The sequence below is a fragment of the Gallus gallus genome, chromosome 1 (assembly GCF_016699485.2).
Source record: "Gallus gallus isolate bGalGal1 chromosome 1, bGalGal1.mat.broiler.GRCg7b, whole genome shotgun sequence".
Taxonomy (NCBI): Eukaryota; Metazoa; Chordata; class Aves; order Galliformes; family Phasianidae; genus Gallus; species Gallus gallus.
In genome coordinates, this window is record NC_052532.1 from 62,098,248 (window position 1) to 62,114,581 (window position 16,334).

Here is a 16,334-nt window from a genome sequence, read left to right on the forward strand (position 1 = left end):
CTGGATTAATACTTGAGGCGATTTACCCCAGGAGGCCTTGTTACAGGTGCCTGTAACTCTAAACTCTCCTTGAACTGCTTTGGGGGAGAGGAAGAGGGCAACCTGTACATTCACAGCCGGTGAAGACACAAACAAGGCCCTTCTGTGCCTCATCCCTTTCGTTTTCCTTTATAAAATTAGGGTGACTGCAACCAAAAGCCCTAGATTTCGGAGCAGAGGTGAGGAGCCAGGCCTCAGCACTGCACCCATAGGGCAAAATCCACAGTGAAGTCCTTCCTCTCTTACCACCTCTCACTGACAGCAGATTTACTTGAATTTAGCTTTTCTGGTTACTAGAGATTGTTATTCAGGAAGCAAGATGCAGCCAAACACATTGACTTCCTCTAGTATTTTTGTAGTGATATCGCACAGCTGTAATGGCAACTCCAGGTACAAGAGTGACTCTTACAGCCTTAAAAACAGTTTACGCCATTTGCACTTAGCAAAGGCTGGAAAAACAGCACCATTCTTATTTGGCATTGAGCTCTACGTGATAGCTCAGTTCACCATTCTAAGCTGCCCCGTGCATCTCTCCATGGCTGGGCACAGCTTCTTGCATTTGCAACCAGCTGTGAGAGGTCACAGGCCTGGGCTGGGGATTCAGCATTGCTCGTCTCTCCCAGAATGGTTCTGTGGCAGAACGATTTCATTTGGCTTGTTAACCAATTGCCAGTAGTACAGGTAATTGCTCCTGGCCTGAAGTTCTATAACTGAATTGCTGTTATTTGCAGGCCAGGGACCTGGCAGAGTTTGGCCTTCAAGGCACCACACTGTCCCCTCTAGGAAGAGCAGTGAAGTACAAAAACACACCATACCTTACAGAGACATTAAGTTGACCCATAATAATAATCATTACAAGGCTGCTTTTTTCCATCTTAGCTTCTTAACAAACAGCCCCACAACTCACACAGCTGTGCTGCTTAGTGCATCTCCCACCTCTCCCCTGCCCTTCTCTGCCTCCAAAGAAATGCACTGTTGTTGCAGCTCACGTGTCTTTCCATAGTCCTTTATTAATAAAGAGCATCTGCAAGGAAGCGGGATCTGACTCACCCCACAGCACATCTGCCCCTGCTGCTGTTTTCCCACCTGAAACAACAATTCCCTTTCCAAAGTCCCTTCCATTGCCACAGCAGCCATCTCCACTGTCACCCAGGCAGCGCTGCACCCTCCTTCTAAGGAACAGAATATTCTTGGCTGCTCTCCCCAAGAGATGTTTTTGAACAAAATCTTTGTGTAATGCACGCTCACCTCTTTCTCGTGCTGTCTTGCTCCTCTTCAGAATCTCAGTGAGGAGCGTTCAGTGAGTGCGAGGCTTTTTCAAAATTGATTCCTTATCCATATTTGGGAATTTGTGCTGGGCACTGGCTGGTACAAGCCAGAGTCTTCCCACAGTGCACTTTGGGACTTGTAGTTCCCAAAAAGGAATGTTGTTTTCCCAACTGCAAGAGCCAAGCAACGGTAACAGAAATCCAAAAAGCTTTTATCTCTGCCTTTGCTTAGCCGCTGGGCCCTGCATTCTGCTCTGTCTCTGCGCTGTGCCTCTGCTTTAACAGGCTGAACACACGTGGGGCCCCTTCCACAGCCTACAGCACAGCGCACAAACCGTCATGCTCAGCCAAAGGTGCTGCTGTGGGTGCTTGTCCTGAACAGACAAGGGCTGGTCCTGCTGCCTGCAAGCAGCTCCTCGGGGAGCCAGGAGCAGGCACAGTGAGACTCCCTGCACCTTCTTATGGCATAGAAGCTCCCTTTTTAAACTCATGCTTCACTCTTCAATGCTTTGCATTAGTATATGTGATTTTTTAATTACTAGTGGACCAGTGTTGCAAAAACCAGTGTAATAAATCCTGCCTCTCCCGCAGAGATTCATTTTATGAAGAGGGCTTTCAGAGTGCAATAGTTAGTTTGCAATTAGGACACCCTATTGTTTCCAAATATCAGCTAAAGAAGAATGTGGCACATTTTATATTGTTGCTTTGCAGAACCAGTGGAGATGCTGTTACTATTACCCAACTCCATTTCATAGCTAAGCTGCCTGAAGCAGCAGGCTCTCTGGCTGAAGAAGACATCTCAGGGGAACGTACTCTGAGGCGAAAAAGATGTGTACCCACCCCCCTAGCAAACTGCCTCAGCCGTGAGCAAAGAGCGCTCTGCCTCCCTGCCACCTCAAAGCCCTCCTCCCGCAGGCAAGGAAAACCAATGGACTACAGCTGTACTGGCTCACTTCACAGTAACCTCCTCCTGCGCTTGGAAACTGATCTGGGCAGGCCGACATGCTTGTGGTTGGTGACACCTGGTGGTCCCGAGGGGAAAGGCAATGGCTGTAGCCGGGATCTGACTCCCCTGCTGATGGAGCAGCCGTGGCGTTAGACTTGGTTCTCCATAGTCTGGCAGATGAGTGAGAAGCTAAGGGTTTCCCTTAACTTAAGCCAGTCCAACGCCCTTGGCTTGGAAAGATGCACGGAGGGAAAGGATCTGGGTTCAGTTTCAACTCAAAACCTCAGTACAAGAAAGACTTCAAAGCCCTGGAACTTGTCCAGAGAAGGGCAATGGAGCTGTGAGGGGTCTGGAGCACAAGTCTTAAGAGAAACAGCTGAGGGAGCTCGGGTTGTTCAGTTTGGAGGAGGCTCAGGGGAGATCTTATCAATCTCTACAAATGCCTGAAAGGAGGTTGTAGCGAGGTAGGGGTCATCCCCTTCTCTGAGTTCAGGCCATTCTCTCTTGTCCTGTTGCTGTTAAGTTGCACTGGGGGAGGTTCAGGTTGGGTATTAGGAAAAATTCTTCTCAGGAGTGGCGCTGCATTGGCACAGGCTGCCCAGGGAGGTGGTGGAATCACCGTCCCTCAAGGTGTTCCAGAACCGTGTGGATGTGGCACTGAGGGATGAGGTCAGTGGGCATGGGCTGGCGGTTGGACTAGATGATCTTAGTGGTCTTTTCCAACCTTTGTGATTCTGTGATTCTACGAATGCATGTTACTGAGGCAAAAACAGAGACATCTCTTCACCTTGAGAAAAACTTTGTCTCACACAGGTACAAGTCTGTAGCATTGTTGGGCAGCATGGATCTCCATGCGGTGCTGCTGGGCCAACTGCTCTCATAATCCTCACATAGCTCCGTACCCGGATTTCATCAGAAACCAGCCTATACTGCAACGCAAAGCAGGCTTTACAAAACAGACTGCGGTCGCCGCGAAAGCAAACGTGAATCTTGCCCTCAGCCCTTTGGCCCCACGCCCAGCCCCCTGCAACCCGTCCTGGCACCACAGCGCATAACCGCGGTTCGTCGGACCGGGGAGAACCCGTTTTTAACCGACTCGTTCGCGCCGAGCTCACGGCTCGTTCCGCCCCGCAGTACGGCCGGACTACGTTTCCCGGCGGGCGGCGGGTCGGAGAACGTGTCGGCCGGGGGCGGCCCTTCCGCTGCCGTGAGGCGGTGGCGTCGGGGATCCCCTACGGCTTCCCGGCGGGAGAGGGCGGCCCCGGGAGGCGATGGCGGCGCCGGAGCAGGAGCCGGGCGGGCAGCGGCCGGCGGGGCTCGGGCAGGGCGGGGAGAGCCCTCCCGCCAGCCCTCCGGCGGCCGCCATGGGCGACGGGCCGCCGGCCTGGTCCCCGGCTTCGGCCCAGGCGGCCTCGCTGCTGGAGGAGGCGGCGGAGCTCCTGGTGTTGCAGCGGGACTTCGCCGCCGCCCTGGAGCGCTGCGAGGCGGGCTGCGGCAGCCTGGGCCCCGCGCCCGGCCCCGACAGGTGCGAGCCGAGCGGGCTCCGCGCGGTCGTTGGCCGCTTCTTGTGTTGGGAACTCCGAGGTTTGAGTGTAGGTAGGAAGCGTGCGGGTGCCGGCAGTGCTTTCTCGTAGATAGTGGGGCTGCGTGCATGCACCTGCCCGGGTGTGCTGAATTCCCGTTGTGTGGGCGGCGGGAAGGGGCAGGGGGGGAGGGAAAGGAAGGGCAAACGGCTGGCAAGGAACTACAGAGCACTTAAGCAGGGGTGTAGCTCACAGGGGCGGGTAACGTGGTTCTAAGAAGCGCTTAGGTAGGTGTGTTTTTTGTTAGCAGTTGCATGGAAGTGAAGTGCTCCCTTTGTGTGGTGGGCATTCAGGCGCTGGCTGAGATGAACCGGTGGAGAGAAGTTCTGTCCTGGGTCCTGCAGTACTACCATCGCCCTGAGCATCTGCCTCCAAAAATCCTGGAGCTGTGGTGAGTGCAGGTTGCTGCACGCAGAGGGCCGGCGTTGATTAGATTTAATAGCAGGCCAGACTTGAATAATTTCTGGTATTCTCAGTTTGTGTGCTGTGAGGATGAAAGCGGAGCTCATGGCAGGCCTGTTCTCAGAAAGAAAAATAACAAGTAAAAAGCAAGGCTGTATTTATTCAGGCAGCTTTAAGGGGATAAAGTTATTGCCTTCTATTGCCTATTTCTTTCCTGTGTTGCAGTATCCTGTTATACAGCAAAGTGAGAGAGCCCCAGGTGATGCTGGAGGTTGGCAGTAGCTGGCTGAAGGACCAAACCAATAAGAGCCTCCCTGAGTATGGTTCATTGCTGGAGCTCTATCTGCTGCATGTGCTGCTTCCACTTGGCCGATTTGAGGGGGCAGAAGAGCTTGTGTACAGCTGTGATGTTCTTGACAGTGAGCAGAAGCTGGCATTTGTTGAGACCATTTGTGAAAAGCGATGTCAGTGGACTCAACAGGAAGAAATGCACTCAGCTCATGATGAGCAGGAAGACAAAGCAACAGAGACTGTTTTGGGTAGGCTTTCCCTCTGTTGTTTGTACTCCTCTCTCAAATTTCAAGGTTTAGAGGTACATGTATCTTAAAGATTACCAGAACAGTTGCATCCAGACTGCAATTGGTCATCAACATCCACACGTTCTGTGTCATTAACCTATGAACTGACTGCTCTCTTCATTGTAATGTGTGATAGTCCATCCCAGAAAGTCTGCTTGTACCCTTGCGCTACTGATGACATGGCTTTCACAAGCACTCAGGGATTTGAAGTGTGTATGGACATCAAACTGTCACTGGTACATTAAGAGAGCGGAAGCAGGTTCCACAAATGAAAGCTGTTCACAGGCCCCGTGATCACTGAAGCTCTCATTTGTTGATGTCTGAAACCAGGTTGAGACCAGTGGCTTAGGAAGGAAGCAGTGCTTTATCTTACTAGTCGTGCCCTTGCTTTTTCTTAATTTTCTTGATTTCCTTAAATGACTTGATGGCTTCAGTTCAAATACAGTTGTGTATTGTGCATTGACTCTTCACATCTGACTTTAACAGATTACAGAACTACCTGACCAATTGTGTTCATGTATTACTTACAAAGAGTAGCAAGTATTAAGTCTGTATTAATACTAGTGTTAGGCCTTACCAGCCTTGAGGAATTCATGATGGGTATCACAGAAGGAAAAAGTGATTTGTTTGCTGACAGTTATAAAGTATGCTTGTTACTTCTTTGTGTTCTCTACTTCTTCTATGTTAGCAGTCAAGCCCGTGTAGAAGCAGCCACATCTGGCATTTAAAGATCTGCTTCTCCACCACTGTAAATCACTTTATCTCCCAGGAGAGAAGCAGGCACTGATGTGGTATAAATTCATATGCAAAAAGAGTGTAACAAATTGTATTATGAAATTCTATTCTTTCTCTGTTCTCTATGTAGAAACAACAACAAAAAAAGACCACAATCAACCAAAACAGAACACGAAAAACAATTCTCATGTAATCAAACTAAGAACAGCCTTATTTCTATTAATTTCTTAGTGTCTGTGTGATTATTTTAATATTTTTTACTTTGCCTCAACAGCTTTTCTGTTCTCTGTTCTAGGTGCTCTGTCCCAAAAGCTCTTGACCATGCTGACGTTGCTACGAAGAACACTGAGGTCCATGTCGAGCCACTTCTATGTACTTCCTTATAAAAAGATGCTCTTGGCTACTTTTCTGTTGTACCTGGTAGTGGTGAGATTAGACCCAGGTAGAGTATTAAGGTCTCTCTCTCTCTCTCTTTTTTTTTTTAGTTTAAGTGTGGCTATAGAGAAGAAAATTGCTGATTTTTAATAGATAAGATCTGTATAAATGTTTCATCTTTAGGATAGACAATAATTGTGTGGCTAGGAACTTGTTAGTGGGGCTCATTTCAAATATTTTCAGTTGCAATCCATGTACAAAGATGTAGCTCTACAAAAGCCAGTTTTTCTGTGAACTGTGATTTCATCCTCAGTTCTTTCCAACAAAGTGCTGTCAGAGAGAGGCAGGCTGGGATGTCCTAGAGGCAGCTTCTGCCTCAGTGACTTTGAGATGCTACAGGGTGAACGTCTCTTGGAAGAGCAACTGCAATTTATGGCTGACCTGTCAGGGAAGCAGAGTTGCCCAGGGCAGCATTGTGGTCATGCTTCTGATTTTCTTTTGCTGCGGTCTTACAAGTGATGGCTGAAGCTGTCGTAGAACCATTAAGTTTGGAAAAGACCTCCAAGATCATCTATCCAACCATCTATCTACCACCAATATTTCCCCACTAAGCCATGTCCCTTAGTATAGTGTCTACATGTTTCTTGAACACCTGCAGGGATGATGACTCAACCACCTCCCTGGGCAGCCTGTTCTGGTGCCTGACCACTGAAGAATGGGCTGGTTGCATAACACAGAGGTGGCTACTGGGCTGTGGAGGGGTTGCATGTTTTTCATACCTGGAGATGCCCCTTCTGCTGGGTGGCAGGTGCTCCATAGCTATGCTGCAAATAATGTGTTGGAAAATACTGAAAAAATCTTGCTAGGTAAGGGAGCAGTGCCTTGGGTGAGGGCCTGAGTACTGAACTGAACAGAAGTGAATAGGACACCAAGGTTTCCATTAACTGTAGTTGAATTAGTTCTTTCTTAATATGTTTGGTCTGTTTCAAAGGGTAGAACTATCTTGCTCTTTGTTTTGCTCTGCAGCTTCTCCTACGTCCCTGCCGTTCATTTGCAAACTGGTGCAGCTCTTCCGACAGGCTTGGGCAGCTGTGTTGTCTCCAATCCACAGGCCTCCAATTCAAGACTAAACGTCTTCTGCCTCTGCTGCTGTGTCAGCTTGTCTCAAAGACTTTATGAACTTCTTCAAGGACTGTTGAAATCGGTGTCGTAGTAGAGATGACCACCTGTGATCTCCTGTGAAGTGGTCCTCTCCTTTCTTCAGACAGGGAGTGGTGGTATATGAATTTTGAAGCCATGCCAAGTATTCCTGACATTACCTTGGCTATTCAGCGCCGTTCTGTCCAACACAAGGCTAAAGCCACTCCTTCTGTAATCTACAACTGATTAAGATCCTCCTTTTGAAACACTTGGCTTTGGGTGTGGCTCTTGAGTGAGAGGTGTGTAGACAGTTATGAAGTATGATGCCTGTTTGGAAGATGGTTCCGTCCTTGCAAATACCATGCAATTCCCTGAACAACTGAACCAGCATTCCTGGAAGCAGGAATGTTAAAGGCAACAGAGTATCAGTAATTAGAGGGAATATTCTGTTTTGCCTGAAGACATCTCAAATCCCAGTTTCTCTAGCATGGGTCTGAGGACAAGTACATGGGAGAAAAACACTGCAGCAAGCAAAGCCTGTTGTGTTTTGAACACCGTGGTTTCTCTTGTGACTGATGCTTCCTCGTACAGGCACTCTTGATTTTAATTTTATCTATGGCAGAAAGCCTAGGTGGTGTGCTACAAGTACTGTTGCGCTGCACCTACAGTTCTTAAATGCAGATTACAGTACCTTGTGCTTGCCTTGGTGCATAGTAATCTGTAGGAGCCTGTGCAAGTGGTAATGAAATTTATTTTTTTATATTATGTTCCATATTACTGTCTAGTTGAATCACTGAGATTGTTGCATTGTTTTACTCTTTCCCTACCTCTTGCTTCATTTATGAAGATGTCAGAAAGTCCCAGTATGTCTAGAAACCTTCCTCCTATGTCCATAAAGTCCTAATTTACATGGTAACCATTCAGCAATGCTCTATCATTCAGAACAAACAAATCTTTGGTAGAAATTCTGAGATCCCCACAGCTGTTGCAAGAAAGTTACTGTCTTTACAGAAGGTCTTACCAGGCTGACGCTGTTTCTCATCACCTGGGGCAGAGATTGGAGGTCTGCAGGAGAACAATTAATTCCAATTGATGGACAGTGAGTAAGTGCCAAGGGAGAGAGCACTGACTATTTCAAGATTGCTTCTACTGGAGCAAGCTGCACATGTGCTGGAGAGAACAAGTTAGAGCCATGTGGCAAATGTAGCCAGCTATCCCAGCATCTGTGCCAAGATGATTCAGGCTGACCAACATCAGCCAAAACTACAGAAACAAAGCTGCCTTCTTGGTGGGCAGTTTCTATCCAACAGCAGTTTATGAAATAATAAATTTCCCTTTGAAGTCAAGCTAAATTCTAAATGATACGTGACCGTTCAGCTAACAATCACCTTTTTAATCTCAATTTCTGTTAACACTTCCAGTTAAATGGCAGAGTTGCATTTTGGGGACTGGGTTCAGTGAGCAGACCATATGTTATGTGTAGAGCTCTGTTATATATCATAGCCATTCATTTACCGGAACTCTAACATTCAACTTGATTTTATTGGTAGGTTTGCAACCTCCACTTCTTTTGAGTACTACTGATGTTGGATTTGAATTGTGTTTAGCTCTCCATGAGAGGGGCAAAGGCAGAAACAACCAATCTTTCTTTTTTTCCAATGAATACTAAACCCGCAATATTTAATTTTCACAATAAAATGACTACTTATTTACCTCTTTGTAGAGTTGTTTGTTTGTGCTGTGATGAAGTGTATCAAAGCTTTATCATTTAATGTATTGATGCTGTAGAGCCTTGAAATAGTTTCTGGAAATGTTTCATATGTGTCCTCATTGTCCAAGTACATTGGAATTAGGTAGCGGACTTGCTAATTAAGTAGAGACTTACAGGTCTGCATTTTCATAGGAGTTCAGAAAGTGATAATTACTTTCTGTGAAAGATGCAATATATATATATATTTTAAAATATATTTAAGTCTTTCTGTGTACTTTGGGATGGCTAAGATCAGAACTACTGAGAATAAAGTACCTGGTACTTGTCTTGATCTGTGTTTTTCTTTGCATTGTTAACGTATTATGGAGGTAAAAGATGCAGTTGTGCTAATTCCATTGGAATCCTACCATTTAAGGCTTGTTCAGAGAGAATGTGTGCCTGCCACATGCATGCAAGCTTCATGCTGGCCTCTCTAGATATAACAGCAAACGTTCTGCTTTTTTTGTCCTAGCATCCTCTAAGTGGATGCAAAGAACTTGTGTTAGCCTACAGTGTAGGCAGGTGGAGGACTGAAGAACAATTGTCTATAACCAGCTGAAGGGATGTCGCAAAGAATAGGAGGAAAGACGATAATCCCATGTACTTTGCCCACAGATGACTAAACAGTTGGTCATGTGGAAAATTCCTTGTAGTCCAACCTGCTCCCCAACTCATTTTGATTACTAGAACTTGAGCAACTTGACTGTAGACGAAACGTGGATGTGGAGCTTCTGTTGTCACGAGGACAAAATGTGAAAATAATACCACCTTTTAGAAGGACTAAGAAATTCAGAAGTGATAAAAATTCCTAAAAATGAGTAATCAGTAGCAGATTCACCAGTTGCCTTTTAATAAAGAAAACAGTTATTGAACAACAGATCTGTTGTAGCTGGTATTTCTAACCAGAATTTAACTTTTTTTTTTTTTTTTTAAACCACCATTCAGTGCAGAAAATAAACTGGGGAAATTTGCTGAGGAACACACAATAGGGCTGGGTGAAAGCTGGCTGTGATGCAACAGGTGGGTGGGTGCAGTGGGATGGTTGCCAAGGAGAAACTGTGACCTCTTCTCCTGCACTGTGACACCATAGGGTCCCAACCAGCAAGCATGAATGCCAACTCTCCCTTGCACCAGGTTGCTTGAACAGCAGTAGAAACATCAGTAACCAAAGCTTCTCCTTCCCATCAAGAAAAAAAGCACACAGGACGAACCATGGTAACAGAAGAATCATTATTTATTTTATTAGATAATGAGCAAGGAGTTGGGCCTTTGTTTTTCTGTAGTCTGGGCAAGATCTGAGGGACAGGGGGAACGTTGATGGAACTTCTTTTGCTTCAGGCTTGAAACTATAGCTAGGTGAGGGGGACCAGAGATGAATGGTTACGATCTTGGTCTTACCAGGCCATCACCATTCTCTAAATCTTTCAAGTAGCATAAACCAGGGAAGGTCTGTAATTCCTGTGCTGAGTTCAAGGAGTTCTCAATTGAGAGGTTGGGTGAATCTTACTAGAAGCTTTCAAGCTTTGTTTGAAAATACATCCTTGAGTAATGAAGAGATTTCCACAACCTCTTGTGAGGTTAGTATTAGGGGAGTCACTATTAGTGTTTGCTCCTTGTTGCCCCTCAAGCACACAGATGCTAGACAGAGTTGCGTCTTTGCTTGTATATTTCCACATTAAATTCTGGTGTTCAAGCTAGATACTCAAATTGGCCTTAACAGCTCTTTAATCAAATGAAAGACATCAGCTTCTTAAATGCCCAGTCTTGAAATTGCTTTTGAGCTACCTCAGATCTGCAGCTATTAAGGAAGAGGAGCTTTGATCTATTTGTGTGTAACTTCACTGGAACAGAATAACAAACCTAGGTTTGAAACTGTATACTGCTATACTATTTCTAAGGAAGTGTTGGAACATTTTTCCTTGATTCCAGTCTGGTGGAAAATTTTGTAATCATTGGTTGGGTTGAGGTTTTATGTATGATCAATGTATAGACTATTAGGACATTAACTGCTTCTTCTCACACATCTCCCTTGCCCTCCCATTTCAGCGTGAGTGCATCTCTGTCCACATTGGCCAAGCTGGAGTTCAAATAGGCAATGCATGCTGGGAACTCTTTTGCCTGGAACACAGCATTCAGCCAGATGGTACCTTCAGCGACCCACCCAGCAGCGATGACTCTTTTGCCACATTTTTCAGAGAGACAAGCATGAGTAAATATGTGCCCCGAGCTATTATGGTGGACTTGGAACCAACTGTAGTAGGTCAGTATAGAATTAATCCTGTAAAACTGAAATGAATTAACTTTTCTATGTGCCAAAGCTCAGACCACTGAATGGCCTGTGTCTTCAACTTTAGGGATGATCCCAGCATCCATATAGAACTGACACATTTAGAGGTTTTACTAGCAAGTATTACTAAAAGATGCAACTCTCAATGAAAAGATGAAAACTGATTAACTACGCTCTGTCACATATGCTTTAATATTAAAATGAAAAGTTTTCTACTGCCTAAAATCGCACTGGTTGAATACAATTTAATTTTCTTAAAGAAAGTATTGTTTTCTTCACAGTGATGTGGAAAACAAGAACTTAAATCATGAAGCAAGAGTGTCCTTTTACTCTTGCACATCTCTTCTAATAATTCCCCTGAAGGTTCTGATGAATCTACATCTGACTGGTTGGAAGAGCAGAAATTTTATCACACCACAGCACAAACCTCATCTACTAAGTTAATTTATTTGTATAGCACAACCATTTACCCTCAGATAGGAGCCCAATTCTTTGGGCAAAACTGAGATGATCTCAGATACTCCTCTGTGCTTGTTGTCATCATCCACCCTCCAAGCAGATATTCTACATCAGTGTTTGCCAACCTAAAATGTGCCATTTGTTTTGCAGACATCATTAACTTTGGTGAACCATCTCCTCTAAGTTTATAATTCTAAGCTTATAATTCTTTTTTCTCTTGTTCAGATGAAGTACGAACTGGCACCTACCGGCAGCTTTTCCACCCAGAACAGCTGATCACTGGAAAAGAAGATGCTGCAAATAATTACGCACGTGGCCACTACACCGTTGGCAAAGACAAAGTTGACATGGTCTCAGATCGCATCCGCAAACTGGTATGCAATATCACATTGGAAGCAAGTCCACTGATGGATGGGAAGTGAAAGAAACATGTAATGCATAATTTTGAGAGTGGCTCTAATTTTGCTTTTACTACTGTTATGGGCTCAGAACAGAGCAACACAGTTCTTTGATGTCCTACCTTAGGTTTCAAATGAGTGAAGACTTAAGTGGAAAATGTCAAATACTGATGTACCATTCTTAAACTATCAGAAAAAAAAACCCACCAGTATTATTTTAGTGATACTCCAGCCTGAGATTTACAGGTGATGGGAGTTTTTCCTGGAAAAACTGCTTATGTCTTTGCTGTGCATTGGCTGTGGGGGTTGCTATTTCTATCTGAGTGCAATTTGAAGATATGGTCACTTACTCTTTCCCTTTTCCTGTTGGCTTTCAGGCTGATTCCTGTTCCGGACTGCAGGGATTCCTCATCTTCCACAGCTTTGGAGGGGGCACCGGCTCTGGATTTACCTCTTTGCTGATGGAGCGCCTCTCTGTGGAATACGGAAAGAAGTCTAAACTAGAGTTTGCCATCTACCCAGCTCCTCAGGCCTCCAGTGCCGTTGTGGAACCCTACAATTCTGTACTCACCACACACACCACCCTGGAACACTCAGACTGCGTCTTCATGGTGGACAATGAGGCTATATATGACATTTGCCACCGAAACCTAGACATTGAACGCCCAACGTACACTAACCTCAATCGCCTGATCAGCCAGATTGTCTCCTCCATCACCGCATCGCTGCGCTTTGATGGTGCCCTCAATGTGGATCTGACAGAATTCCAGACAAACCTGGTGCCCTTCCCACGCATCCACTTCCCCTTGGTGACCTATGCCCCTATCATCTCTTCTGATAGAGCATATCACGAGCAGCTCTCAGTGGCTGAAATCACCAGCTCCTGCTTTGAGCCCAACAACCAGATGGTGAAGTGTGACCCGCAACAAGGGAAGTACATGGCTTGCTGCATGCTCTATCGTGGTGATGTAGTTCCCAAAGATGTCAACGTAGCAATTGCTGCCATCAAGACCAACAGGTCCCTTCAATTTGTTGACTGGTGTCCAACAGGCTTCAAGGTGAGAATGCCATGAGTTTCTCTTCAAGGGCAAGATCAGTCTAGCTAAAACCTTGTAGTTAAAGCTTTAGATCTTGCATGTTTTTCACTTGTGAAAATAAGGTACCTAAGAAAGCTGTGATGGTATAAACTGAGCCCCCTTCCTCCTTCAGGCATTCAATAGACAGAGGCTCCTAAGTATTTAAACAAATGTGAGCATATGTAGTATTTTTATATTCAGCAACAGGAGAATGTGGACCCTACAGATCTTTAAACTTAAAGAAACCACATTCTAGAAGAAAGATTAAGGTACAGCTTATGTTCTAAACATGCCATTGTGAGAGCTCTCCATGAGATTCAAACAAACCAACAGAATAATCCAAAACAGCGTCTATTATATTATATTCGGTTGCAAAACAAAACATTTCTACATCATCTCCAAGAAGAGACATTTATGCCAATTTTGCCAACCGTGCCAACACCTTTTTGTTTTTCTTCACTTAGTCCTATTCAGGTTATTGACAGTAGGAATTGATTTGCACCCAAAACAGTACATTGAGTGACTTAAGACTTAACAGAGATTTACTGTTCCAGCCAGGTTCTTTCCTTACCTCTTTTCCTTCTCCTGACCAGTGCTTTACAGCTTTCTTAACCTCAACAGTTTTCTTAACCTATTGTAACTGTAATGCTATAATATGATGGGAAAGTACAGCAATAATAGCAGGGTGGCACAATCCGAGGCCGCAGCAAATGAGGACAAGCCCAAATACAGCAACCAGTGATGCAGAAACAAAGGAAGAAAATTTGCTTACTCTTGGAAGGCCTCAATTAGTCAGGGATCTCCAGCAAGATGTCTGTAGCCCACTGCCAACCCTTAAATGAGGTCTGGGAAGGGGTGGATCCTGGCTCCACACCCTCTGGTCACTCAGGTGCACTGCATGCACCTGAGCTCCCCTGGGTTGGCCCTACCTTCCCAGCAGGTGTTCAATCCCTGGTTCAGGCCATGACTTAGCATTTCCACTTCAGAAACCTGTTTGTTTAGCTCTTTTTTATGGAACCATTTTATCTGTTGTTTGCAGGTTGGTATCAACTATCAGCCACCCATACCTACACCAGGGGGAGACTTAGCCCAGGTTCAGCGAGCAGTCTGCATGCTCAGCAACACCACAGCCATTGCAGAGGCCTGGGCAAGGCTCGACCACAAGTTTGATCTTATGTACGCCAAGAGAGCCTTTGTGCACTGGTACGTAAGTGAAGGCATGGAGGAAGGAGAATTTGCAGAGGCCCGAGAAGACCTGGCTGCCCTGGAGAAGGACTATGATGAAGTGGCAACTGACTTATTTGAAGATGAAAATGAGGCAGGGGATTCTTAATGTTCACTTTGCCTTGTTTTCTGTGCATAAAACACTTTGTCTTTCTCTGTGCATAAGATTGTCTGTGTCTCTTTATTTCACATGGCTACATTTGTTTGTCTCACACACAGTATGTTTCTGGCCCCACCTGTAGTACTGTGTCTAGGCACGGGGCCTCCAGCACAAGAAGGGTGTGCAGCTGTTGCAGCAGGGCCAGAGGAGGCTATGAAGATGATCTGAGGGCTGGAGCACCCCTCCTATGAAGAAAGGCTGCAGGAGTTGCACTTGTTCAACCTGGAGAAGGCTCCAGGAAAACATTATAGTGGCTTTCCAGTACCTAAATGGACTTCCAGGAAAGATGGGGAGGGACTTTTCACAAAAGGCAATAGGACAAGAGGTAATGGCTTTAAATAAAAAAAAGGGAAATTTAAATTAGATATTTAAATTAGATACTAGGAGGAAATTCATTACTCCAAGGGTGGCGAGGACCTGGCACAGGCTGCCCAAAGAAGCTGTGGGTGCCCCATCCCTGGAGGCATTCAAGGATAGGCTGGATGGGGCCCTGGAAAACCTTAGCTGGTGGGTGGCAGCCCTGCCCTTGGCAGGGAGTTGGAACTGGATGGGCCTCAGTGTCCCTTCCAACCCAATTCTAAGTTCATTGCCATATTATTAGACTGTAAACAGGATGAGTTCTTCGCTGTTGAATCACAAGACAGTAAGTGAGGGATACATCACCAGCTAATCATTACTCACTTTGCTTTTGAAGGCAACACACTTCCTATTTTTTGCTAATATATCCTGAAAGGAAGTTTACTTGTGGAACTAAGAAACCCTCTTGTCTTCCATACTGTCACTTATTCAACACAAAGACACAGTCATGCACCTGTAATATTACTTGAGGAGTTCTGTAGCTTCAAAATGTCCCCTGCAATTACTACAGACACTATGTGAAGGACGGTTACTTGCTCTTCTCAGTCTTTATTTCATACTAATACCAAACAATGTTTGTAAAGCTGTTCCACTTTAAGATGCCTCAAGAACTCTGTCAGTGCTGACAACATACAGCTAGTCCTGGTGGCCTTGGTTCTACACAGTCCACAGCATGGGGCGGTTAGAAATGTTGCCAAGTGCCAAAAGCAGGAACACAATCCAGATACCCTTGCTTCAGCGGAAGTTTAAAGCATGACATGCTTGTACAGTTGTGGTGCAGCAATCCTAACTTGTCTGGAGGCATAAGTATGCTGACAGTTCTGTTGCAGTGCTAAATGAATAGCATGTATGAGTCAAGGGCCTTAAAACATGGCATGCTGGACAAAACCTTCACCAGTTTCATCAGACTTACTAAGGTACAATAAATCAGATCCATGACAAAGAATGTGTGTAGTAGACATGGGTAGGATGCCTGAGAACAACTATAGCTTCACAGTTCAGCCTCAAGTTCGCAATTCCAGTTGCTTTAGGGTAGTAGAACACTGCATCATTAACACACAACAGGCAGATGGCCTGCTGAAGCCTGAGATAAAACAGGTAACAAAGGAATAGGAGAAATCCTTCAAAGCTGTGGACAACAGAACATGAGAAGTGGCTGGCTAACCCTGACCTGTGCCTTAAAAGAGAACGTCAGCAGAAGCTACTGGACATTACATATAGAGAAAGGGGAGTTCTGGGGTCTTGAATGGGAGACATCAACAGAAAGCAAAGCAGGTGTTGGCTTGCCTTGGGTATTAACTAAAGCTAACATTACCAAATAAAAGCATAAAAAGCAGGAGAACAGGGACAGTGGGGAAAAACAGATGGCTTGTGCATCTATTTAAGAAGGGCAGAAGAAAGGTAATAGAAGGTAAAGCAAATCCCAGCTGTTTGGGGGTAACTGCCAAGCAGCCCTGTGTGTGAATAACACCTGAAGCAAGACAATAAGCCTGCTGTACTGACATCACCACATATGTCCAACTTGCTTACATACTCATGCTTATCTGGAAGGTTTCC

At 45.3% G+C, this 16,334-nt stretch overlaps 3 protein-coding genes across 5 annotated transcripts in view; 2 read left to right on the forward strand and 1 right to left on the reverse strand.

Moving 5' to 3' along the window:
* MICAL3 (microtubule associated monooxygenase, calponin and LIM domain containing 3) overlaps nucleotides 1-1,372 on the reverse strand; it is a 177,686-nt gene extending 176,314 nt beyond the window's left edge. The window contains exon 1 of the mRNA XM_040655489.2: nucleotides 1,288-1,372. The gene's annotated coding sequence lies outside the window, so the exon portion shown is untranslated. The remainder of the gene's footprint in view (nucleotides 1-1,287) is intronic.
* Nucleotides 1,373-3,449: 2,077 nt separating this feature from the next.
* On the forward strand, nucleotides 3,450-9,108 carry PEX26 (peroxisomal biogenesis factor 26). Of its 3 annotated transcripts, none has more exons than XM_015286291.4 (5): nucleotides 3,450-3,778; nucleotides 4,084-4,227; nucleotides 4,464-4,777; nucleotides 5,847-5,993; nucleotides 6,953-9,108. In XM_015286291.4, exons 1-5 carry the CDS (start codon nucleotides 3,525-3,527, stop codon nucleotides 7,054-7,056), a joined length of 963 nt encoding a protein of 320 aa, XP_015141777.2. In that variant the 5' UTR covers nucleotides 3,450-3,524; the 3' UTR covers nucleotides 7,057-9,108. The 3 variants fall into 3 exon arrangements, with proteins under 3 accessions (XP_015141777.2, XP_416396.4, XP_004938014.1); XM_416396.7 differs by having other exon boundaries at nucleotides 4,087-4,227; XM_004937957.5 differs by lacking the exon at nucleotides 4,084-4,227.
* Nucleotides 9,109-9,894: 786 nt separating this feature from the next.
* Nucleotides 9,895-14,425, forward strand: TUBA8B (tubulin alpha 8B). The gene is made up of 5 exons (NM_205444.2): nucleotides 9,895-10,031; nucleotides 10,863-11,076; nucleotides 11,788-11,936; nucleotides 12,338-13,018; nucleotides 14,076-14,425. Exons 1-5 carry the CDS (start codon nucleotides 10,029-10,031, stop codon nucleotides 14,367-14,369), a joined length of 1,341 nt encoding a protein of 446 aa, NP_990775.2. The 5' UTR covers nucleotides 9,895-10,028; the 3' UTR covers nucleotides 14,370-14,425.
* The last annotated feature ends 1,909 nt before the right edge of the window (nucleotides 14,426-16,334 follow it).